Genomic DNA, 24,926 nt, shown 5'->3' on the forward strand with positions numbered 1-24,926 from the left:
GGTTGAGGCAGTACTGTCTGTAGGGGAGTACTCAAGCTTCAGGGTCCCGGAGGCTGGGGCAGTGCTGTCTGTAGTGGAGTACAGAAGCTCCAGGGTCCCGGAGGTTGGGGCAGTGCTGAGTGTAGTGGAGTTCAGAAGCTCCAGGGTTCTGGGTGTTGGGGCAGTACTGGCTGTAGTGGAGGATCCTGGATTTTATGCAATGTTGTCTGTGGTACACGAAGCTCTGGATCTTCACAGCAGTGTTGTGACAGTGTTTTGTATAATGGTTATGCAGTTTCTGGTGTTTCCTGAATGCTGGAAAAGAGCTGTGTATTGTGGTGTTCTAGGCTACCCCAGGATCATGGATATTTGGCTTGGCTGTCCAAGTGGTGAGAAAAACAGCTATGATTTGCTGGGGGATTCGACAGATGACCACAACAGAAAAGAAAAGAAATAATTAATTTTTCTTCATCTTCATCATCGTTCGCTGAAATCTCCCCCCCCCCCCCCTCTTCTTCGCTCTTACCTGCATCGGCCATGGCAGCCACGGAGGCTTTGCCTTTCTTTTGTGCTTGTATGCATTTGTGTGTTATTTGTAGAGCACAAACATAGCCAAGGGTAGCAGAGTGCTGTACAAAGACAAAAGCAAAGATGCATCCAACAATTGATTCAAGAAGTAGCTTGTTTTGGGGTTGTTATTGCACGATAACATCGTAATTGTGTCTTCAGCTCTTTTCCTAATTGGACCAGGGCTGGGATGGTGCTGGTGGATATGAGAATGTGTTCCAGATCCTCGGTCCAGTATGATGGGTCATTCACTCTGGATATGCTGAGAGCCACCAGAGATGATGAGCTTGTCAGCTAGATAAATTGTGCGCAGGCCGTGGTGATTATGTAAATTATGCAGCTGGTTTTGAAGATGGTGCATGCTGGAAAGGGGAGCCAAGGGAGTTCCAACAAGATGGGGTGATGTGTTCATATTTCTTCAGGTCTTGGATGAGCATTATATAGAATGCAATCCAACCTCTTGAAATCTTTTAATTCATATGACAGTGAATCTGTGGAAAGAGGTTGTCATTTTTTATTTTTGTCTCATCAAACTGATGGTTAAATAGAAATGGAGGATTGAAACTTTTGGAAGAGTGATTTGTCAATAACACTAGGAAATTAATTAGAAGGAGAAGAAACGGGTGAATACATTATCTTGAGTGGAGGAGGAGAGATGGAGTGGTGTCACGTGAAGAAAAGTACTAAGGTTTATAATTTGGAAGAAGAGTTTGCTGTACTGAAAGGGGAGGAACGAAGGAAATTAAGAACATTGCAAAATCCCAAAAGTTCAGAGCCTAGGAGAGGGTTGGCTGTAAACTACAGTAGTCCATTTACCAGGCTGGAGGTTTTGAGAGTGAAAACACCTCCATCTAAGGACAATGAAGCAGGGACAAAAGGGGTTTGGAGGTATAAGGGGAATAAAGAAGCAGCTTTTGTCAAATTTGAAAAAAAAAGAATACGTCGTTGGGAAAGGAGGTGGAAGGCAATATAAGCAAAAAATTAAGCAAGATAATCAGGAACAGTATATTCTGGAAGTACAAGAATTTGTCTATAAGGAAACGTGTGTGGTTACACAATCCACTAGGGTCAAGGAGGAGCTTTGCAAGCCTACCCGAATAAAAGATGAGAAAGCTCGGAGCTTAACGGCACTTGTCGAATCCAAGTCTAGGTCAAGTGGAAAAAATTTTGATGACATGTACCTGGAAGTAGAGGTTGGTCAGAGTATGATCAAGTCTAAGAATAACAAGCAAGGAGAGTACTGGGATTGGCTATATAGCGTAGAGTCGGAGAAGGAAAGTGAAGATTCACTCAGTGACTTACCAGGTCAGCGCTCAAAAGGCAAGGAAGGAATGTATAGGATGCTTATAGAAGGCTGGAAAGAATATGTGTTTGAAGACATAGGGGACACAGCCACTTTCTTAGGTGGAACCCGTTTGAAGAAGTCAGGGGAAAGTCTAGTACCAGAAGAGGCATGTACTGAAGGAGGTACGAGTGGCTCAGGGACAGAGTGCAACAAGAGAAATTATGGAGGACCCAATACTTATGATGTCGATGAGAAGGAAACTGGTCGCATGAGCAGGGTTAGAAGCAAGGTAACTTGGTCCAGGAAATTTCCGAAGAAAAAGGATCCTATGGCGGTTGTCACTCTCCAGGAGGGAGATGAGGTTCGAGAGATGGAGGACTAGAGCTCGACTGCAGACGAATTGTTTGGGCTGTATGTTAATGGGGGAGCTAAGCCCCGGTTTCCATCAGCACCAATCGAATATCATTGGATAATCCATTCATCCATCTCGAAGAAGAGACAGAATGGGGCCAGGGCCCACATGGATCAAACTTACTGGGTTCACAGCAACACCACGGAAGAAGGAGGAAGAGGTTATAGCCACATGGACGTGGTTAAGCTAAAAGCTGAAAAAGACTTTGAGGATTGTAATCTTTTCTGTGACATCTTGGCCATTTCACGAACAGACTTAAGTGACACAGGGGAAGTGACTTCTTACCCTTGTCTTCATGATTTCCGGGAGGTCAGACACTTGTATTTCTAGGAACATGTTGTCCAACAGTTACCTGTTAATACATTTTAGGGGTTGTCGGGAAAGTCGGGTAGTTGGGGTGTCCAGTCCTGACATTACCCTTTCGCATTTGAAATTACCAGGAGGGGGAAAGGGGTTTCAGAGTCACTTCACGGTTGGTAGTAAAGGGGGGGGCATAAAACAGTTTGTCCCAGGAACCCACCACCCCATTCTGGATCCTTCCACCTCGTTCTGGTTTAGATAGTTTACATGTATTAAGGGGCTCCCTTCGAGCTTTGGCGGAGGCCATGGGCGTATCCCATCAGGTCGTCCCAGGTGCTTAACCTGGGCTAGGGTCTTCTAGGCAGGACCCACGGTTGTGCTCCTTTGCGCATATGTTGTTATTTCCCTTTCCCCCCAGGTGGTCACCTGTTTTCCTCTCTCTCACCTTATTCCTCTCTCTTCCCCGCTCTTCCTGCTCCCCCACCCCGCTCCCACCCTGTTGTCTCCTGTCTTCCTCCCCATCCCTTCGTGCTCTCCCTAGGGAGGATGATGTGTTGTAACTTATCTCTCTGTTCCTCCCTCGCCTCTTGGTTTCCCCTCTGTCTCCCTCCCACTTGGTATGGCCCGTGCTGTCACCTGAAGGCAGCAGTAGAATGTTGGGGATTATTATCCAGCCAAGCTGGGGGCACCTTTGTTGAATTGAACTTAATAAACGTTCTGGAAACTAACCACGTGTGGACATCCTTACTACAGTTATCAGTAGTTCCTGAGTTGTAAGTGTATTTTGACCAGGATGCATCTTTTGTTAAATGACCTGCAAAGTGCTGTTACTGTAATTCGGTTCCGTGTGACAGGAAATGGGGTTTCAAAATTAAAGTTTCTTACAATTCACTAGATTTTTTGTATCAAAACGTTGTGGCACAAATTGAAAGTCATGAAATAGGGTAGCACAGAAAAAGAAATCTCGGATCTAGTTAAAAGCAGTGACATTTGTGTCACGACAATCGTGCTCTGCTCGAAAGACACAACTACTGCTGTAAATGTTAACCTCCTTGCTGCATTATTTTGCGTAACCTTGCTGAAGTAAGCAGAGCAGAGGGCAAAGGTTGCTAAAAATGCGTTAAAGCTGACAGAGGAGCACCGCTGCCTCTGGGAAGGACGTTACATAGTTTTCAGGACTGCTGGTCAGAGATGAAGAGAATGTCTGTGTATAATCGATGGTCTCACTCACCAGAGCAGAGGGCTCGACTTCAAGGATGACGTAAAAGTGGAGAAGTTCTTTGCATGTCCATTTTGGGCCTGAGCACAAAGGCCTGTCACTGCCCCAGCTCCGGCCTACTGCGTTTCTCCCTCTTGTACTGGTCACTTCATGGCTGTTGACGGAGTGTTGGGCAAGAGCCGCAACTCATAGCACGAGTGGGTGGGTACTAGCTGACTGGCACGGGGGTTATCTATATACCTGGTTCGATATATAGGTGTTAATAGAAAATAAGTAGCACGGCCCAGGATATTTTTTCAACTAGTGTTGTCTGCAAACACCAGCAAACAATAAGCACCAGGGTCTACCAGTGAATTCCTATGGCCTCATGGTCTGGGACTGCCGGCCACCCCTGCCTTAATGTACAAACAATAATTGATAGTAACTTATTAATCAGTCAAGCAACAGAATTCTTTGGAAGGCAGGGGGTCTCGCGACCCCCCGGCTGTATTTATTAAAATATGAAAACAAATTAAAATGATTAAAATAACATTATTTACATAATTATTAAATGCAAAATTCAGACATTAGATTTACAGCGAGTTAGACAGGTATGATGGGCTAACCTTAACAAGTGTCTAATACAGCATGTTCCCTAACCGAATCTAACATCCTACGATCAATTTTGCATTCTAATAATTTCTGGTCCAACGGTAAGGTCGTTAACCGGTGTCAGATCCTTTCCCCAGCTACGCCCTCACGTCTGAGTGCGCATGCGCGACAAGGGCCCGGTTACCGGGAGAGTTCGTCCCTCTCTTGGTTGCCCTCGTACGCTCCGTGAACTCCATTTAACCAAAAAGGGGGGCCCTTACACTCGCGCCATTTGCTGACGTCATAGTGTATGTGCGGGGTGGCTACCAGCCCGAGGAAAGCGTGACTCCCTCCCCCGCACCCTTCCAAGCAAGCGGATATCCTGCCCCTGAATTTCTAGGAGAGACCAGTGGCCCCTCCCCCTGGGCAGCCCCATTCGCTAATGGTGCCGCCCCCTAAGGACCTTAAATTGCTGCTCACCGATTATGGCCTTACCGCCACAGGCCAGCATTGTTGAGAGACTATCTGGCCACCCCAAATGTCTACACTGAAAGGTCATACTCTCCAGCAAAACCTTCTTCCCATGCCAGTATGTTACTTACCAATAGATCATTCCCTGCTTCTGTCAAGTGGACCCCATCCCGCAAGTAGAACTGTTCTCCCCAAATGCAACCATGTGGGATACTCTGTAGGTGAGGAGTTCGAAACAGCTTGTCTATTTTATTGTTGACCCTCTTTACCGAGTGATTCAACGCCCAGACTGATTCACCCCCCCTCCACTGAAGCCTAGGAATCAGCTGTGACCACACTATGGTGCAATCCAGTAACAGCTTTGCCAGCCATCCTGTCGCTGAAATGATTTCTTCCAACAGGACCCTTCTGCCTAACTCAACTAAATCATTACTCCCCAGATGCAGGATGACCGCTGAGGGTGGTGGGGTGTGTCTTTCGAGTAAATCTGAGACGTAGCCACTTAGCTGACTGAGGCGGAGCCCCCCCTCTGCCATGGAAGGAAACATTGAAACCCCCGCACTCCGCCCTCCGTCTACCCTCTCCTGCAAGAAAGATTGGTTTAGCACGTTTCACATAAGTATGACTAACTACCCATACTACATGTGTCCTCCTTTTGTCTTCCTGCCTTTGCAGAGATGTTGATGGTTGCTTTTGATGACCCTGTAGGAATTTCCGCCCTGCGTCACAGGCCTGGGAAACTAAAAGATAAACATAAACAAGGCAGGTGTCAGTGGAAGTGGACTGACCCTCAAAACATGTGCAGCCGCACATAATGCTTATAGGTATTGAAAGACCATCTCCCAATCCTCTTCACACTATTGGCATGCAATCCCCTCACAGTGGCCTCAGTTGCTGCCCCTATCTGGAAAGAATGTGTACCAAACTCCTTGGGGTTTAAACCTGCCCTGGCGATAGTCATTGCTAGAACTCTTTGAAACTGAAACCTGGTCAATGGGGTCCCATCCGCATGCATCAGCAATGCTCCCATTGCCTCACCCGCCCGTTGTCTGATGAACGCCTCTACATGCGACACTGGGCAGCATGGGTTATTCGGTGCCCGATGTAGTACCAAACTCTCTCCCCTGGCCTCCTGATCAGTCTTGGATTTCCGGATGGTGACCCACATTGTGTCTTCCCGTATAGTAGTATCTCTCAGCTGCAGGCCACCTACCCTGTCGAGTTTGTTGTTAGCAACTAGTTCGCTTACCCGGAACGCCCCGTAAAAGGCCAGGGAAAAGGCGGCTTTGAATAGGAGTACCTCCCCCGAAGAGCTGCATATGTCCAGCAGGGCGAGCAATACTACTGGCAACCGGTCCAGACCTATTGGTCTTCTGCCATCAGCGGTATTTGCCTGTAGGCGCTGCCACCCCTTTAACGCCTTTTGAACCAAGAAGCTGTTCGTAGGATCCCTGGCCCCCCTTGTCTGTGCGAAGAAGGAAACAGCTGCCTTGTGTCTGCTAGCCGTCGCCGCTGAGCGCCCCTCCCTGTGTAAGGTGTCCATGTACCCATTGAAATTTGCCTCCTGATCCCATTTGGTCTCCTAATCCAGTCCCAGAAATCTACAGTAAGACCGAACGCCCCTTCGTAAGCTGTCCTGGTCCTGGGAGCTAGGCTGGCTGCCACAAGGTCATGTAGTTGGGGGCACCAATCTGCCAAAGTGTTGTAGGGAAGTTGGCTGGGTAGGCCTCTGCGGCTGGTAGGTGTTCCCTGAATACCTGCATCTTAAAGCGAGAAAGGGCGTCAGCTGCGTTATTCAAGACCCCTGGAACATGCTTGGCCCTGAAATGTACATTCAACTTCATGCATCTCAGCATAATCTCCTTTATCAGGCGCAGTATGAACTTACACCGTGCTGCCTGTTGATTGATGCATTCCACTACAGTCATGTTATCTGACCAGAAAATGACAGACCTATTCGACAATTGTTCAGGCCAGACCTCTAAAGCAACCCAGATTGGGAACAGCTCTAGGGACCCAATGTTTGTTGTCAAGCCGCTTTCTTCTCACCCATTGGGCCATTTTTGTGCCACCCACTTATTTCCAAGTATGGCGCCAAACCCTACACCGCCGGCAGCGTCAGTCCATGGTCCTAACTCTGCTGAGGTCAGAGTGGGGGCACCCCACAGTACTCTGCCATTGAAATACTCCAGGAATGCAATCCATATCCGCATGTCCTGGTGAACCTCCACTGACAGTCTTGTGCGATGATGCTTGTCCCGCAAGCCCTACATGGCTTGTGCAATTGAGCGGAAAAATGGGTGTGCCATAGGGATGACCCTCAATGCAAAATTCAGCTGGCCGACTGTCTGCTGTAACTGCTGTAGTGTGACTTTCTTTTTCAGCAAACATTGTTGAAGGGTTGCCCTGAACTTCTCAATTTTGTCTTTGGGTAACCTGAAACAGCCCTCCACGGAGTCCAATTCAATGCCCAAGAATTCTAAGCATGTCAATGGCCCCACCATTTTTCCCCGCGCGAGCAGGACCCCAAAAGCACGCATGAGCACGCAGAACTCACGCAATGTCCACACGCACTCCTGTGAACCCGCCACACCCAGGAAAAGAAAGTCATCGAGGTAGTGCATCACATACTGGTGACCCGTGGACCGTCTCAGAACCCACTCAAGGAAAGAGCTGAATGTTTCAAAGTAAGCACATGAAATGGAGCAACCCACGGGCATACACATGTCCATATAATATTTGCCTTCAAAGGAAAAACCTAGCAAGTGTTGGTCTGCTGGATGTACTGGTAATAGTCTGAACGCTGACTCAATGTCTGATGTTGCCATCAGTGCCTCAGGACTCAAAACTCTCAACATCTCTACTGCCTGGTCAAAAGACACGTATTTCACACTACAAATGTTCTCATCAATCGCATCATTAAATGATAAGCCCTTGGGTGCTGACAAGTTGTGTACGAGTCTAAATTTGCCCTCTTCTTTCTTAGGGACCACTCCCAGAGGTGAGCAGACAAAATTTGGTAGAGGGATGTCAAGAAAAGGACCTGCTATTCTATCTAAATGCAATTCCTTCTCTATTTTGTTTGCTACTACCCTGGGATTATGCGTAACTGACAACTGGTTCTTACACTGTGGTGTCCCGGTATAACCCCCATCTGGAATCCGGAAACCGTGTGTGAAACCTTCTTGTAGCATCATTGCGGAAGTATGGTTTGGGTATCTATTGAGCCAAGGAATCATAGCCGCCACAACAATCGGTGAGTGCCCAACCTGGGGGTGTTCTCCGCTATTCTGGTTTCCTTCTCCCTCTGTTACCTGAAGCGCTACCCTTTGACCGGCATGCCGTCTCTGGGTGGGAAGGGTGTCCGCATACGTAACACGCGTGCCTGAATTTGCACGTGCCCGGCGCCCTGGTGCAGGTTCGCCTATTGAAATCCCAACACACTCCTTTCCCACCCGTATTATTTCTGGCCTTATTGGCCACTTCCCCGCCTTGCGCTGACCGAAAGGGCTGCTGAAAGGGCTGCTGGGGCTTGGGTGAATATCCTTTGTTCCAGCTAGTGCTAGCGCCTGTGGGTTGCCCCTTTTCAAACTGAGAATGCCAAGAAATTGAGTCAATTTTGTCCCAGGCTAAAGATCTGTTAAACTCCCTCGCTTTCCTGAAAGCTATGTCATATTCTTTCCATGAGTCACCCCCATGGTACTCATTGAACATTGTAATCCTACTCTGATAGGAAGCCATCTCCACCTGCATACCGGGGGAATGCTCGGCAGTCACCGCCATAAACACAGAGAAAGCCCTGATCCAGTTGATGAGCGTCTCCTCTACTCTAAATCTGTACAACTGAGATCGCCATTCACTAGGCAACATCATCTCCTTCTGTGATTTGGCGCATTCCCACTCCCTGTTGTCAATCAGTAATGAGAAAATATTTATATATTTATCTGCCCAAATCAATTCTTTCACACTTTGAGAGACATGTTGCGCCAAACTTCCCCCCTGGAGGGAATCGTGCCTTCACCCAGTACTGGCAGGGCAACCTCCTTACCACTTTCAGCGGGTTGCGTTGGTTCAACGGTCTTGACTGTGCCCCCGTTGCTCGCTGGACCTGTTTGGGGAGAAATCGGTGCACTCGGCATGCTACTTTTGCCCTTAGCCACCATGATTTGTGCAACCATTCTCTGTGCCTCGACCGTGGGGTCAGCTGCGGGAGGTACCATTCCCCCAATCCCCAACCATGGTAGCACTGCTGCTATCTGTGCCGCTAATTCTGGGGGTTTCTGACCCGCCCCAGGTGATGGGCTTGCTGAAATTACCGGCGGGACAACTACCGGGACTGGGTTAAAGGGTGGCGTGACAGGCACTATCGGCACGTTTACCGGGATTTGCGGGGCAGGTGTGGGCGACCCAGGAGCAGTCGGCGCTCCACTCGGGACTGGCCTTGGGGACCCCCCCCATAAGGGGCTTGGGAGGGCGACTACTACCCTTCTTAGCTCTGCTACGTTTCGGTGGTGTCTCGAACTCTCCCCTTGGTCTCGGTGGCACTATGTTCCGCTTGGGCCTCCCCATTGGCCCTGCCTGTGCCTCAACCCTCGCACCCAACTCAGCGACGGTTTTACCCAATTTGTCCACCTTCCCCAATCTCTTGTCCATTGCTGACATTCTGCGTATCATGGTCTGAAACATTAGCTCCATGCGCGAACTCCCTGCACCCCGTCTGGCAGACATTCCTACTGTTCTAGCACCTACACTGCACAATGCGTTACTTATTGGCACAATGTGCCCTGTACCTGTTCCAAGTTGGAGGCTCACAGGCTGGCCGTAAGCACCATGCAACTGTGACCGCACACACCAGCTAGACTGGAGTAAAATAAGTGGCACGGCCCAGGATATTTTTTCAACTAGTGTCGTCTGCAAACACCAGCAAACAATAAGCACCAGGGTCTACCAGTGAATTCCTATGGCCTTTCTCACTTTTCATGATCCAGTTCCAGGAAACCTAGAGCCAGAATCCAGGCACGAACTTTCAAAAACAACCCAAGCAGGTGACCTAATAAATACCTGCCGCTAATGCAGGACAGGATCAGCCCCACCCTCCCCACTGCACTGGCTACACCACTGATAACTATGCCCCTGGTTGCCATTAAAACGGCGAGGAACATACTTTTCATTTACCATATTTAACAGTGACACGAATGGTTGCTTGCCAAAATAATGTATGCGCAAATACCGTCTGACATAATTACTGTATCTTCTATAATGTTTGCAAAAATATCGTCATTTGGGTGTGTATTGAAAACTCTAATGCAACAATATTTTTAGATGATCCGAGGCACAATATTCACGTCAGATCATTTCTGTCAACGCTATTTTAGTACCACGCCCGCTGGGGGGAATGAATGATTGAAAGAGCACTCTTGGAATCTTCCCCAGGGTAATGCACCAGCATATACACCGTCACTGTCCTCCTCTCAGACCACAAACTGTGAGTGCATGTGGAGTAGAGCACTGTGTACTTCTAACAGTTCGAGCAATGGCGGGCATGTGGAATATTCCTTAAATAGAGACCAGTGTCGATAGAAATTTGCAGCAAAAATGCAGTACTTTGGCTGTTGCTCTGTAGTTTTGAGTTCCAGGCCCTGTTATAGCTTGTTGTGGAAAGTGAGTTTGTATTAATGTGAACTCCATTTTTTGTACCTCTGTAGTACCGCTCACCGTACCGCAAGTCTTCCCCATGGTCAACTGCTGCCCGGGTGCTGGTACCCCGGAGAAGGTGACCGTCGGCTGCCTGGTGAGCAGCTACATTCCCCCGCCTGTCTCGGTGGTCTGGAAGTCAGGCTCCTCCATCATTCCCTCCAAGGACTCCTGGGGCGTGGTCCAAACCAGCAGTGGTCTCTACACCAGCAACAGCGTCATCAATGTCTCGCGCCAAGAGTGGCAGAGCGGTGACTTCAGCTGCGCTGTGAATCATGAGGCCAGCACCAGCATCATCGCCAAGGCAGTGTCAGGTAAGGAGATGAAAGGAGGTGTTGGGGCGAAAATCCTGAGCCACGGACACCCTCACCAAACTCTCAGCCTCACAGAGCACTTGATAATATGTATGTCTTTATCATCAACGCAAGGCAGAAGCTGCGAATGTGTTGCCCATCACCGCCATCTTGCTTTACCCTTTTTTAGGAATGGATCAATATTTGTTCAGCAGTTGCCTTCTTCTGTCCTATTTGGAATGAAATAATTTGTGTTTATTTGGAGTGTATCTTTCACTACATAGGAGACAGTGATGGAAATGAGGAGACTCCAGCTGGTCATCTGGTCCGACAGCTATAGTTGAGCCAGATCCTAGATATGGTCTGGACCTGATGAAGTATGTTGCATTTATCCCAGTGTCATTTGTTGAAACCGGCACACGGTCAGCAGCACCCGCACCTGCCTGCTTTCCGTTTGAGTAGCAACCTGCAGGGCAGACTGGGCATTCTTAATGGGCCCAAGATAAAGGGCTGATTTTGGCCCTTCTTTGGTTCTAGTATCATCCTGGCTGTGGGTATCTGGAGCTAACACCTAGATGCCAATGCAATGGCAGGAAAGAAAGGCACGCAGCTTTTTAACACTTCACAAGTACTTAAGAGAAACTATCATTTGGAGGCAGGCTTTGTTCAACAACCCCTGTATGTAAAAGATATGCATGCACTGAAAACATAGCAGCTACGTTTCCCAGGTCCATGTGTGATGTATCTTGTAGTCTCGGTTTTCTAATGGAATGAACACAACTAAAAGTCCCAGATATAAAAGAATAATCCTGGACTGGAGCAGCTAGTCACTAATGGATCTAGGAAACTTGGTAGGGCTCAAAGAATTCCAGCTATATCTGACTGTAGGAGTAATTTCACAAATAACAATTTAATGTCCTTATTTTATGGTCCAATATCCCAATGTAGGGTGTCAGAGGTCTTTACATCCCACTCATTATACAGAGACAATAAATCCTAGAAGTGTGTTAATCAATGTACGCAACATGTTACATAAGACAATTACGTTTAGAAGGTGTGGGTGTCAGCTATTGTCCATACTGGTAGGCATTTAAAGAAGAGTGCATGGTCTGCAGAAATGCCACCTCAGGATTTAAAGTCCAATGCAGTGATTGCGGGTGTCTGCAATAATCAGACTTTATTATTACTCAAAGGAACCCTTTTTAGCAACCTTAGAATAATGACAGAATGAGAAAAAAACAATAAGGTTGTAAACCCTTCCCTCCGGTTTGCATGCAACTTCTTGATGCTGGTTCACAGCACAGTGTGATTACTAGAAGGATTGCAAGTTATGACCTGAATGTACCTAAATAATCTCTGCCTCAAAAGCAGTAACTCACTTACCCACCTACACAAAATACAAATATTTGATTTACATGTTACACGATGTTCCTTGTAACAGGCGCATTAAACCTCTATGCTACCTTATAGGTCAATACTGTGACTAGGCCTATCATAGATCTGTCCAGGAAGTGCATTAACTACAAAAGGTGTCTTACAGTTATCATTATTACCTAAAAATTGCTGGGCACACAAAGATCCCTGCCACATGTGTCTTAATCCAATAAAATACTTTAAAATGCCCCCTGTCTGTGACTAATTAAGTAAACCTTAGCAGACTAAGGGGGAGATTTACTAAGCTTTTGCACCATGTTTGTGTCACAAAAGTGATACAAAACGATGCAAAATCTTTTTGGGGGAATTTACTGTCCCACGCTAAGCTTGTTTACGCTGGAAATAACATAAAAGTAATGCCAAGCAGCTCACTGCACGGCTTTGCATAACTGTGCGCCATGGGGGAGCACAAGGGGTGGTGCATGGGCGTTCCCATGCAATCACCCAAGTTTTCTCACTCTAAACCCAATTTACTAAAAATAGTAGATTGTGCCCTTTTATACTAGGCGCAAGGAAGGAGAAATGCTTTAATTTCTCCTAGCATTTCCAACTTTGCATTCGTGCTGCACTGTGTAGCAGGCACACTAAGTGGGAAAAGCTTTCGCTTGTGTCGAGCATACTATTTTGTACAGGAAGGGTACCCTTCATGTACAAAACCTATGCTGGACTCATACACACACACTAGGGCTGCTGCGCTAAGGTGTGTGCATGGTGCAGGCAGCTGAAATCAGCGCCGACGCAAGGGAAAGGGAAGGAGAGCCATGTCTATGAAGATATGGCGCTCCCCTGCTCCATTCCTGTCGCACAACGCAGCGTTGCCTAGCGGGTGCTGCGCTGCATTGTGCGACTTTTCTGTAAATCTCCCCCTTACTGTCACATTTGTCCTTGTTGCCAATTTCTTTGCAGCAGAAGATTTTTAAAAACATATATGCTTAAGTTGACTGTCAGACTATACACAGTTTCTAAGTTCAAATAGTATTTTTATTTTATTTTCAGTCCTACAATAGGAACCTAATTTAAGGGCAGAATTAAAATATGGTGATCAAAGTTTTTACCCTGCATGAGAGAGAAACCTTTAAGCAAATTGAAAATAGTAGAAATGTTACCCAGATAAAATGAAATATGAAAAGAACATGGAAAGGAGCTTCTACATCCTTGCTAAGGTGATTTTGTAAGCAATTGTAGTGTACCAGAGCATGCAGTGCCCTCATCCACTTACAGGTAAGGGAAACAGTTGAGCACCAAGATGGCTACTGCACAGTTAAACAGTTCAGGAAATTCTGACTGAACTCCCATTATTTCTTTCACCTGTTTTCGCTTCAATGGATGGCATTCCTCCAAATGAAAGTGGCTAATGGCCTGCCGTTTCTCTTCCCAGTGGGCTCCATGTGCTCAGTGCGCAAATCCACAATGGCGGTCAAGCTGGTGCAGACCTCGTGTCCAGAGAACGACGGCAATGAGGATGTTTCTCTGGTGTGCTACGTCACCTCATCTCCCAGCAGTACAGTCCAGATAAGATGGCGTGAAGATGCCAATGAGGTATCTCTGATTCCCACGAGCTCCCCTGCAATGCAGGCCGGCGATGGCACGTATTCGCTCAGTTTCACTGTGCGTGTCCCCCAGGCCAAGTGGAACAAAGGGACTGCCTACAGATGCTACACGACAGATCCCAGAACCAAGAAAGAAGTGTACAGTGTTCTTACGCGGTGTTCAGGTGAGTAGGTGTTTTAGAGCTATAAGGTAACATTTTTGGAACTAACACAGAAACCAGTGCTTAATTTGAGCTGATGGTTTCCTGTGCTCAGCACCACCACTTAAATCAACACTAAAACAGTCCACCACACAGTGGCACTGTTTGTCTAATTTTGAGATAAGCACTACAACAGTTGTTTAATAATTCAATACACATTAAAATGGCTACCTGGAATGCAAACCATTCTTATAACTTGGGGTGGCCTGGAATAATCTGTTTGTCACACTTGTAGGAGTGTGATGGTTAGTAGTTGTGTTCATACTGTTATTGGCATCGTGCAATGGGTGGTGCAAGCAACAGTGCCCTCCTGACGAGGGCCCTGACACTTATTTTTTGCAAATTAAGCACTGAGTCAGAAACAGGGGTAGATGTGTCTGTAGAGAGACACAGGCTGATCGATACAGGATCGCCCGGGCAGAATGAGTCTGAAGTAATTCAACCCCTTCGGAAGTAGCACCAGGCACCAGTCTTAAAGTGATACTATCCGGCAGTCGTCCCTGATGAAGTAGCCGATCATGAGGAAGTACGAGTACAGCAATGCTCATGGCAGCAAACACATACTTACCTATGACGAGGAGTGGGAGGAGGTTGATGCAATACACCTCCTTGGGGCAGGCGCAACCCACTGTACACCAAAGAGAGCCATATTTTGATTTAAGAGTGAATTCTGCTCGCTGGAAGTGATCCTAGCTCTGAAATGAAACAGCAGTGAGGAGGGAAAGCCATGCACTTCTCCTACAGTGACATCTGCTGTTTAGGGCCAGGATTGCTATTGCAGCAGTGCAACATCTTTGGTGAGAGTAAGTCAAGTACTGTCCGTACAGATCCTTGAAGACGAATACCCTTAGATGAAAGTAACACCTGTTCCTTACCCTATTACAAAGTCTCTCTCTCTCTCTCTCTCACTCACTCTCTACTTTTTCTCTCTTTCTCTCTCTCTCTCTCTCTCTCTCTCTCTCTCTCTCACTCTCTCTCTACTTTATCTCTCTTTCTCTCTCACTCACACTCTCTCTCTGCTCCTCCGCATTCTGTCTCTCTGCTTTCCACAAACATGTTCACTCACATTCTCTGTCATCCTCGCGCTCTTCTCTGGCTTTTCCTCTCTTCTGTTTGTCCATCTTCTTCATATCCTCTGATGCTTCCTTTTTCACCGCCACTTCTCCCTTTTCTTTCTTTTCATTGCTCCCAATGTGCTATGTTCAATCAGAAATGCACAGAGGGAATTTAGTTTGTATCGTTGCAAGGTACACCTCTCCCTGCCCCTCACTATTTCCCACTGATGCTTGTCTACTTCACACTCAGGGGCATATTTACAACAAAAGTGGCAGAGCGTGGGTTAGCTCCAAAATAGTTTATCCTTTGTCACTTTAGATATACAGGGATGTGCTGTATTTACAAAAATGTGGTGCACCCATGCGTTTCTCCCCGCACTGTTCCTAAATTCAATTGCCTAGCACCAAGTCAAGGCACCATTTGAGTTGAGGGAATTATTGTTTATGTTTGGGAAGGTGCCCCTTCCAGCACATAAACAATCACAAATGGCGATTTAAAACTCCCATGTGTGCTGCACGGTGCAGCACACATAGAAGTTGTAAATTGTAATTTTTCAAATTAACTCCCACCGCAACACCCATTGCACCACCCTTCACGCTAAGCGTAATGTGAAAAGGGAGTCTTATTTCAAAGCGGCATAAAGCCACGTTAAATGGCCTAACTCCACCTTGTTCAGTGGCTTAACTCTGCCTTGTAAATAAGGCAAAGTCCCTATCGCCACAGTGACATCCGTAAAAGTGACATTCCTGTGGTGATAGGGGCTTGTAAATATGCCCCTCTCTTTGTTAAATTTGTCTTTGTCTCTGTCTGTCCTCATGCCAACTATTACCTGTAGGGGACATGATTACAGCAATGACAGCCAACATCCGATTCACGGGCCACATGTCAACCCCCGCCTGCACATTTGTCCGCTACTGGCCAGCCATATCTGACAGGGAGAGGGAATTTGAGGCCAACCCGTCTCGGACTCTAACTCCCATCATATTGGTTCATCAGTGACCCACAGCCTTTTGGGGAATCTCTCAGAGTCCCCTGAGTCCTTCCACCTGTGCTAACAATGGCGGCTGCGAGCTAGAGCTATCACAAGGAAACTGGGTACTCTTCCGCGAATGGCCACCACTTGTTAGGGTCATGCCTTTCTATCCGTGATGCGTGTTATTGAAACAGCAGAAGTACTGGTCTTACAGTGATACAGAGGCGTCAGGTCCAAGTGTTTTTACAGTAAATCCCCAGGGAGCACAAACTACCTCTAACACCCATGACCAGTGCTAGGACTGTTTAACCTGTATTCACATAGGGTTTATCTTACACCATACTGGGATCTAAAGCTGTATTTTATCATGGCCGATAGACTCTTGGTACAAGATAGGAAAGAAAATCTATTTTAGCAGTTTCAAACTAGTCTGACTTAGGAACGCAGATAATGAAAGCAGGAACAACAGTTTTATTCTATGAAACGAGGTGGGGCAGCTAACTCACCCCGTCCCCATCCATAGCTCACAAATGTCCTAACAGTAAATCGCTCTCTATCCTTGAAACCTCCAGGTGCCTTCAACTGCTTGGGTATCGTAGTCTCACTGCACGGGCCCACCGCTGAGGATGTCTTGATTAACAAGAAAGCAGGGATCACCTGCCGCGCCTCAAACCTGCCAGCAAGTACCGGGGCCGTCTTCACATGGACCAGAGAGAAGGGCAACTGCAGAGCAGAGCCCGTGAAGGAGGACCCTGAGCTGACTAGCAACGGCCTCTACAGCGAATCCAGCCGCCTCTCCACCTGTGCGGAAGACTGGGCCAGAGGGGAGCGCTTCACCTGCCGAGTGGAATACCCTGGTCTGAGGGAGCCCATTGTCAAGACCATCTCCAAGGAACTCGGTAGGTTATCCACATCTGAGGTCGTCTTGGCTCCTGGCCTTCCCCTTAAATTCAAAAGGCAATTTTCAATGGAATGAGTGGGGCATGCACTTCTTGCAAAGTCTTGTCTGATGGGCTTCCCACCTTTAAACAATCTGGGTAGTTTGTCATTGTCTTATTTAAATTTGTACAATACATCTTCTTGTCAAAACCATAGGTAATGTCCTGGCAAGCCATGCATTCCTGATCTATCATCCATTCTTTGAGAAGTTAGATGAATGCATGTGGTGCCACCATCTCAAGGTGCCTGAAAAGAAATCATCTTTTACCACTGTGCTCCACCCGCACCATGTACTGGTTTTCTTAGAATCTCCCTTGTTGGGCTGATAGATCTGCTTTTTTGGTAGTCAAGTTAGCTCGACAGAAAATACATGGACAGACATGATGCTGATGATACTGGAGGCTTACCTTCAGTATGCACTTTTTGTCTTACTGCATGTCTTACTGCAGGTCAACTACTGTGACCGCAAAGAAGAGAACCCCACCCCACCAAGTGCATAATTGATCATTCTATCTAACCCCAAACCATATAGTCAATGGTGCAATTTTTAGGGCGCTTTTATGGAGTATCCTGCAGGAATCGCTGTGTAAAGATGTACTCATTTTGCTTTTCAGTCCTGCAGGCATACACATTTGGGTAACTATGTTCTGTTTCCCTTCTCGTGCAGAAGTTTTCGTCAAACCTCCCTTTGTCTATGTCAACGGGCCCCCCACAGAGGAGCTCTCCCGCAAAGAGATGGTGACCATGACTTGTGTGGCCAAGGGCTTCGCTCCTGAGGACATCTCCATTAAGTGGTTGCAGGCGGGCCAAGAGATATCCAGCGGGGCCTATGATACCACCAAACCCCAGACCATGAAGGAGACAGGAGACTACATCTGCGTCAGCGTTCTACAAGTGGAAGCCCAGCTATGGGAGGAAAACACTGTTTTCACTTGCGTTGTTATACACGAAGGAGCGCCACACAACGTCATCCAGCAAAGCATTGACAAGTCCAGCGGTAATCCCACTGTCGTCAACGTGTCACTTTCCATCCTCGACTCCACTTCTTCTTCCAAGTGCTACTGAAACAGGGAGCTTTGCTGCCCTTCTGCGCTCTTACACAATTCACTGATTCCTTACTCCCATCTCTCTGTCCTTCTACTTGTGGTACCTCCTTCATTCTATACCACCCCCCACTGCACATTGTGACCTTGCAGTGTCTAAAGTAGACACTGGGATCAGACCTTCCACCGTTTTCATTGTTTCTGGAGTTAACAAGTGCTTTCAAAGTTTTGTATGTCTGATTAAAAATCTTGTTACACTCAGAAGAAATTGAGTAAAACAACTTAATTCCCAGCATCTGTTTGCTATATCGATTTCTGTGGAACAGTTACATATGTGGTGTTTTGACTTTGCTTGTTGGCTCAGTGAAGAAATCTAACAGGATATATGTGTATTAAAATGTTAAGTACAGTTTAATTCAATCAGATAGAAATGAAAATAGAGGCAACGTAGCCTCTACATTAAAAGCGATACAAATTCCCTAGGTAGAGTCAATTGCAATCTGTTTGTCGAGCATGAAGTTGGTCTTATTCTGCTGCCAATTGTTGCACCCGAACAGACTGAGTTGCACTGATGTTGTTGGCTACATCAAAGAACTGAGCTACATTAAAATCATTATGATGCTGGGGCTCAGCTCTGCAAACACTGGGAAAACTCTAGCTGTAAACACCCTTACCTAGAATCAGAATCAAAATGACATATTCAATAATTATTAGAAACCAATCTCCTTTATGCCCAACCTGTGACCTGAGCCAGCTAGCACTTTCCCGAAGGGGTCAACAGTGCAGCTTTCCCACCCAAACAGATTCGAGAGCCCGAATGAAACAGCAGTCCTAGAGTTGAACAAGATGCTAAGGCACTTTGGTATGTCAAGCCTACATTGAGGGTGAGAAAGTGTTGTCTCTATGGCTATTCACTGCTGAGTCTCAGTCAGATTGACTGCCTGCAAGAGTGCGCTGGTAACTCTCAGTGATGTCTCTCACACAGCAAGGGAAAAGAGGCTGTGCTTGAGCTATCCGCACAATAGCTGGCCTTCCTTTTTCTTCAGTTCATTACTCAGTGCAAATCACGTATTAGGCTTATCATCACTATGGATAGTTTTCAGGCATCATGCCAACAAACCCAAGCTCCAGCACACCAGACCCTGGTTTAAAATGTCTTCCAATAATCTACCCCTGGTGCCATTACTTTCACTGCCTCTTCCAAATTCTGGATTTTGGGATTATTGGAATTTGTGGCCCTCTATAAGACCCATGTATCCCACTGTACTTTCCTCTTCGCCTCCTAGTCCACTGAGGAACTGAGAGGAGCTAAATGATGATGTGAAGCGTTCAAGTGCAAATGGCGTCCATCCTATGACTTCAGTGGCTAATCCACTTATAAAGCTGCAATCAAAAATGCCTACATATGATCTTCTTTAACACCAGGAGGAACGAGTCCATTTCCGATTCCTCTTGAAAAATATTCTCTATTGTTGAAAATCTTCTTCACCCTTGCCTGCAGCAATTCTAACCTTCCCTTCGGCATTCCGACACTGACCCACAGCACTCTCAGCCCTGATCTCACTGAACGCTTCAATCTTACCATCAGCTCGACAACTGTAAGCATGTGTCTTCTGTTGTAGTCCTTCCTAAGAAGCCCTCAGCAGGCACAATGATTCTCAGCAACTGCTATATAATCTCTTTATTACCCTGTCCTGCTAAGATCTTGGAGCAAGCTGCCAATAAGCATATTTTGAATTAACTAGAGAAATGCTTGTTGTGTCTTAGGCTGCTGGCCCTTTCCACCACATTGGAACAGCCCTGGTGATGACCTAACAATGCTTTTTAACCAGGACGCCTCTGCAGCTCAAATGTTAGTCCTTTCTGTAGCTATCAGGAGCATCTCAGACTCCACCCTGCTCAACAATCCTTGAAAAAATGGTGTCTGAAAACAAGCCTTTAAATGAATTCGCTTGTTTCTATCTCTTAGAACCCACTCTGCCCCCTCTGACGTAGATCCACTGCCACCCTCCCTCTCTGAACTGTGGAGTACTGCAAGGGTCATCCCATAGCCTGATCCTATTTAACATATACATTTCCCCTGGCAAAGTTGATTTGTTTTTATGGTCTGTATTCTTTTTCCTAAGTAGACAGCTCCTAGATCTTAATCTCTGTTTCCAACAATCCAAAGGGTAATCCAACTACCTACAGTTCATGGATCAGTGCAGTTGCTTCATGGATGCAAATCAAGTTCCTCAAAATCCACTGTGACAAAACAAAGTAACTTCATTTTGGTCAGCAGTCAATCGGTCAGACCCCTTCCTAGTGGCCAGCCCAATTGAAGCTGGTCCTGTCACCTGTAGAGTCAGCCACAACTCTTGATTTCCCTATTTAATAAAAATGTAATTTGCAAAATAGGTTAACGTAGTAGTTGGGAGTTGTTTTTCTATCCTGATAGTGCCCAGAAAGATAGTGCCTCTACTACATGTCTCAGCCAGATAATCTGCGTTACACTCTTTGATCACTTCACATTTTAATTTTGGCAATTCCATTTATCTAGGATTGCCTGACTACCTCACCCACTGCCTTCAGGCTATTCCCGATTTCGCCAATAGACTGGCTTTGAATCTCCACTCTACTGTTTCTGTAACAGCAGCCCACCTCAAAGACCTACACTGGCTCCCCATCATCCAATGCTCCAAGTTCAAGGCTCCCATTCTTGCTCACAGAGTTTTACACAGCAGCTGACATACCTACCTAAGAAAAAAAATTCGGCACTAACAATTGAATCCTACCCTACGATCTCTCTCAGTAAAACCTATGGAAGTTTCCTGAATCAACAAGGTTCAGAAGGGTTGCCTTCCCTTCATTTATCTGGCCTCTAACATTTGGAGCTCCTTGCAGGTCTCTCTTAAATCAATTTGCTTCTCTGCAAAGTCCAGCAAAAAGCACAAAACTGTGCTGTTCCAGGACCCCGGTTCTTCCCCTATCCTTGTTTCAACGTGACTATCCTATTCCTTCCCTCTTCCAAAGCTCCCAGATGCCCTTCGTGGTTTTTGACACTCCATAAAAACAGTATTAACATAACTTAACATAGTTTTGATATTTCATATTTCAATTATAATATATGGCGAACGACCTTTACAACGTGGTCGTTACACCGCAATACATTTACATTGCGGTCAATACAACACAAGTCGTTACAGCGACTTGTGCTGGATGGCGCTCTACACTAAGGAATGGTATGATTTACTATTTCAACACCTTCCCTACTGTTACACACATTGGAATTGGAATAGTAAATAAAACTATTTCTAAGTCCAGCGCCTCAACGACTTGCTTTGTAATAACCGGAATGTAATGTACCGCGATCTAAATGATCGCGTTGTAACGTCACATATTCATAATATATGAACAGACATGGCTTGCTCCTCCATGTATCCTCAATCAGTTGTTAAACTGAGCCTGAGGCATACAGTTCTATGACGGCTTGAAACTCTGTAGCCTATGTTTGAGTCCCTGTGCCACAATTCACCAAGAAAATAATTACTTGATTAGGGATTTCAAAGTTATGAGCTGGTCATAAAGGTGGGTGTTTCACTCAAAGGTACAGTGCATTTATGGAAATGTGGGGCCATATTATCAAGCAAGGGCGATACATTATCGCCACTTTTATCGGCAGGAAACTACCGCTAAAACGGTGATAATGGGCTTGATAATATGCCCTTCTGAATTCCCTAGAAGCCCAGGTTCTGGTGTTAACCTGGGCGTCTATGGGAATTCACAAGGGCATATTATCAAGCCCCTTATCGCCGCTTTACGGCAGTTTCCTGCTGATAAAAGTGGTGATAATGTATCGCCCATGTTTGATAATATGGCCCGTCTTTTTCTAGAATCAGCGAAGGGCCATTCAGTTGCACTCCTCTCTAAACTTAAAGGGCTGGTCATGAAAATAGCGCCTCACAAGATGTCACTAAAAGGTTAGAGAAACACTTTGCTCATATCTCTCTGATCCTCACCCTAAAAGTTTTCTCTAAAACCCACAAGCTTCTTTAAGCCAGGCTCTGGTCACAAAAGGATGTGCTTGTCTGAAAATGAAGGCATGGATGTAAAAGGATTATGAAGGCATCTCCTTCTATAAAATGCCACATAACGTTTATGAATACTGGCATTTCTTCATTTTCGGCGGCGATTTGAAGACAAATGCCCCTCGATTGGTTAGCAGTCTGTGTAGAAATCTATTTATTTAACTATTATGTTATGGCTGTGAAAACATGCTTCTCTGCAGGTCATCGGAGTTCATGAAGGCATGCTTCTGTTGAAGCTATGAAATAGTTATGAAGAACAGGACACTAATGGGTTATGGCACAATTGATTAAATTGATTCTTATAAGACTCTCTGTTACATACAGCCATTTGCCTGCATCGCTTGACCTCCTACATAGCACAAAGCTAGGCATTGTGATACTAAACATAATAATCTCTACCTGAAATCGATTTGAACTACCTGCCAATAACCAGTGTTTTCTCAGTCTTCTCAAAGTTAAGGCTACTTAGATTATACTGGAGTTTACTTGATAGGGTATTTCAAGTCTTGATCCTAACTATAGAGAGTGCGCAATTTCCAAAGTCTTTCATATAGATGTAGCCTAGTAATGAAAAGCATGCCACACAGTGGTGGTCCGTGCAGTTAAGCGATGTCGGGCAGGGCTGTGTGGATCAGGGCGGGGCGGGAGGGGGGAATTTCACAGACGACAGAATAGGGAAAATTAAAAAATAATAAATAAATCCAATCCAGTTGTCTGTCAACTACTATACCCTGTCTCAATGCCGCAACGCGCTTACCTGCACATACCGCGGCTGATGCCACACGTTATGTGGGTAGATGTGATCTGCCGACGTTAGGCTCTTGGAATATTACAAGATCTTCCCGGCAGGCTTTTATGTGCTAGTTCCATTACCTTGAATTGAAGTCTGGCAGACACCATCACACAATGGACGATTACCATGTCTGGTGGCAACAGGGGTCATTAACATAGGTTCAGATAGCTTGTAGCCTTATTTACAACCTCTGTAGCCCTCATTTCATCATATAATTGGAGGACTAAACACTGCGAATTCCCATATGTATCTTGAGCAATACTCTATATATACTAATATATCAACAAAGGCTTGGCCTGGGTGTGAGGATACAACAAGCAGTTTTATTCCTGTAAAATGTAAAATTTACCAGGCTAGACCATTTAGTTATGAATGGGCAGGTCTTCAATAAAGCAGAATAGTAAGTATCAACCACATAGTTGTACTTGAAGCTACTGCAACCAAAGGTCAGAGAGGATGATGGCCCATAAATAAGCAATCTGCCTTTGCAGGTTAACCTTCATCCAAGGCTTGCCATCTTCAAGGCTCTGCTTAGAACATTCCTAGCCTTCTCTGTAAAGCTACAAACTGCTAGAATGATGTTGTCGGTGGCAGGAAGATCAAACATTAACAGGGCCGGACTGGGAACCAAGACCGGCCCTGGCAAAGAGCTCGGCCGCCAAACTCCCTTCCCCCCTCCCGCGGGGGTGTTGGGGTTGCTGCCGAGCTCTTTTCCATGGACGGTTTTTGGCCGATTTTGTTACAAGGACGATTTTGCAGGCCCTGTAACAAAATCGGCCCCCAAGGGCCCAAAACCGGCCCCTACCCGTCCGGCGGGGGATTGCCCGGTGCCCGCTACGGCCAGTCCGGGCCTGAACATTAACGGGTATGGCCAGTGCTTAATTAGTTAAAGAAAGAGTGACAGTACCCAAAACTTTGCTCAGAATATGGTGGTTGGTGAATTTAACGTTGATGTGCTAAATGCAAAAGCTGGTTGACTACCAGACAGTCCCTGCCCTCTATTCTCTCTCTTGCAGGTTCCTGCTTTCTCCCTTTGTGACGGTTTTGCAATTTTTCTCTACCTCGGTCCTTCTGATCTCTGTGTTTCCCTCTTTCGCTTAGCAAATATCTGAGGCAGAACATAAGAGCAAGTCCCCCAAAATAAGTGCTGGTGGAAACCACCTGCTCAAATTAAGCACTGGGTACTGATCATGTGGCTGCATATATATGTTGAAAGAGGTGGCGGAAATGATGGGGTATCTGGATCCCTGACCTGAGGTCCACAAATGTCAAACCTGTCCATTCTGAGCAAAGAATGCCGTGACACAGTCGTTGAATTTACTTACAAAATGTGACTAGAACTTGAAATGTCAACATCTCCTACATTTTCCACTCATTCCAGCAACATTGATTGACTGTATCAAAGGGAGCTAATAATATCAGTGAAATAAAGATTACAAGCTGGCCCTTTTACCTGATCTGAAAGGCCAGTTTTCTCATCTAAGAATGCCATGTTAACTTTGTCCCTCACATTAAACCAGATTTATCATAATCAAGGTACACCGGGCGAATGTATGATGTTGCAACGCTAACATTTACAACATATGTCTTTACAACACAGCTTTTACATTGCAACACCCATTACAACGCATGATTTTACATCGCATGCCATCACAACGCATCTCTAGAAACTACATTTACAACGCATTCCATTACATCGCATTATACCATTACAATGCATACCATTACAACACATACCATTACATTGCATTTAAGTTACGTGTTGGATAGTGTAGGGGTAAAACTTACTATTCCCACTCCAGTGAGTGCAACAGTAGGGTAAGTGTTGGATAGTGTAGGGGTAAAAATGACTATTCCCACTCCAGTGAGTGCAACAGTAGGGTAAGTGTTGGATACTGTAAGGGTAAAAACTATGCGTTTTAATGACATGAGTTGTAGTGACATGCGATGTAATGGCTGCGTTGTAATGACATGCGATGTAAAGGTTGTTACATTGCAATGACTGCGTTGTAAAGGTAGTGCGATATAATGACTGTGTTGTAAAGGTTGTTTACCCTAGCTCTTGTGAGATATTCAGGTGA

The 24,926-nt window shown here is 46.0% G+C and overlaps 1 gene segment (V, D, J or C); it reads left to right on the forward strand.

Annotated features, from left to right (window-relative positions):
- Positions 1–18,253, forward strand: part of LOC147716688 (Ig alpha chain C region-like) — a 30,483-nt gene extending 12,230 nt beyond the window's left edge. Inside the window, 4 exon segments of the C gene segment in view lie at positions 10,509–10,811; positions 13,603–13,938; positions 16,576–16,902; positions 17,610–18,253. Of these exon segments, the coding sequence occupies positions 10,509–10,811; positions 13,603–13,938; positions 16,576–16,902; positions 17,610–18,007 (1,364 nt within the window).
- The last annotated feature ends 6,673 nt before the right edge of the window (positions 18,254–24,926 follow it).

The sequence above is a fragment of the Lissotriton vulgaris genome, chromosome 5 (assembly GCF_964263255.1).
Source record: "Lissotriton vulgaris chromosome 5, aLisVul1.2, whole genome shotgun sequence".
NCBI classification, from domain to species: domain Eukaryota; kingdom Metazoa; phylum Chordata; class Amphibia; order Caudata; family Salamandridae; genus Lissotriton; species Lissotriton vulgaris.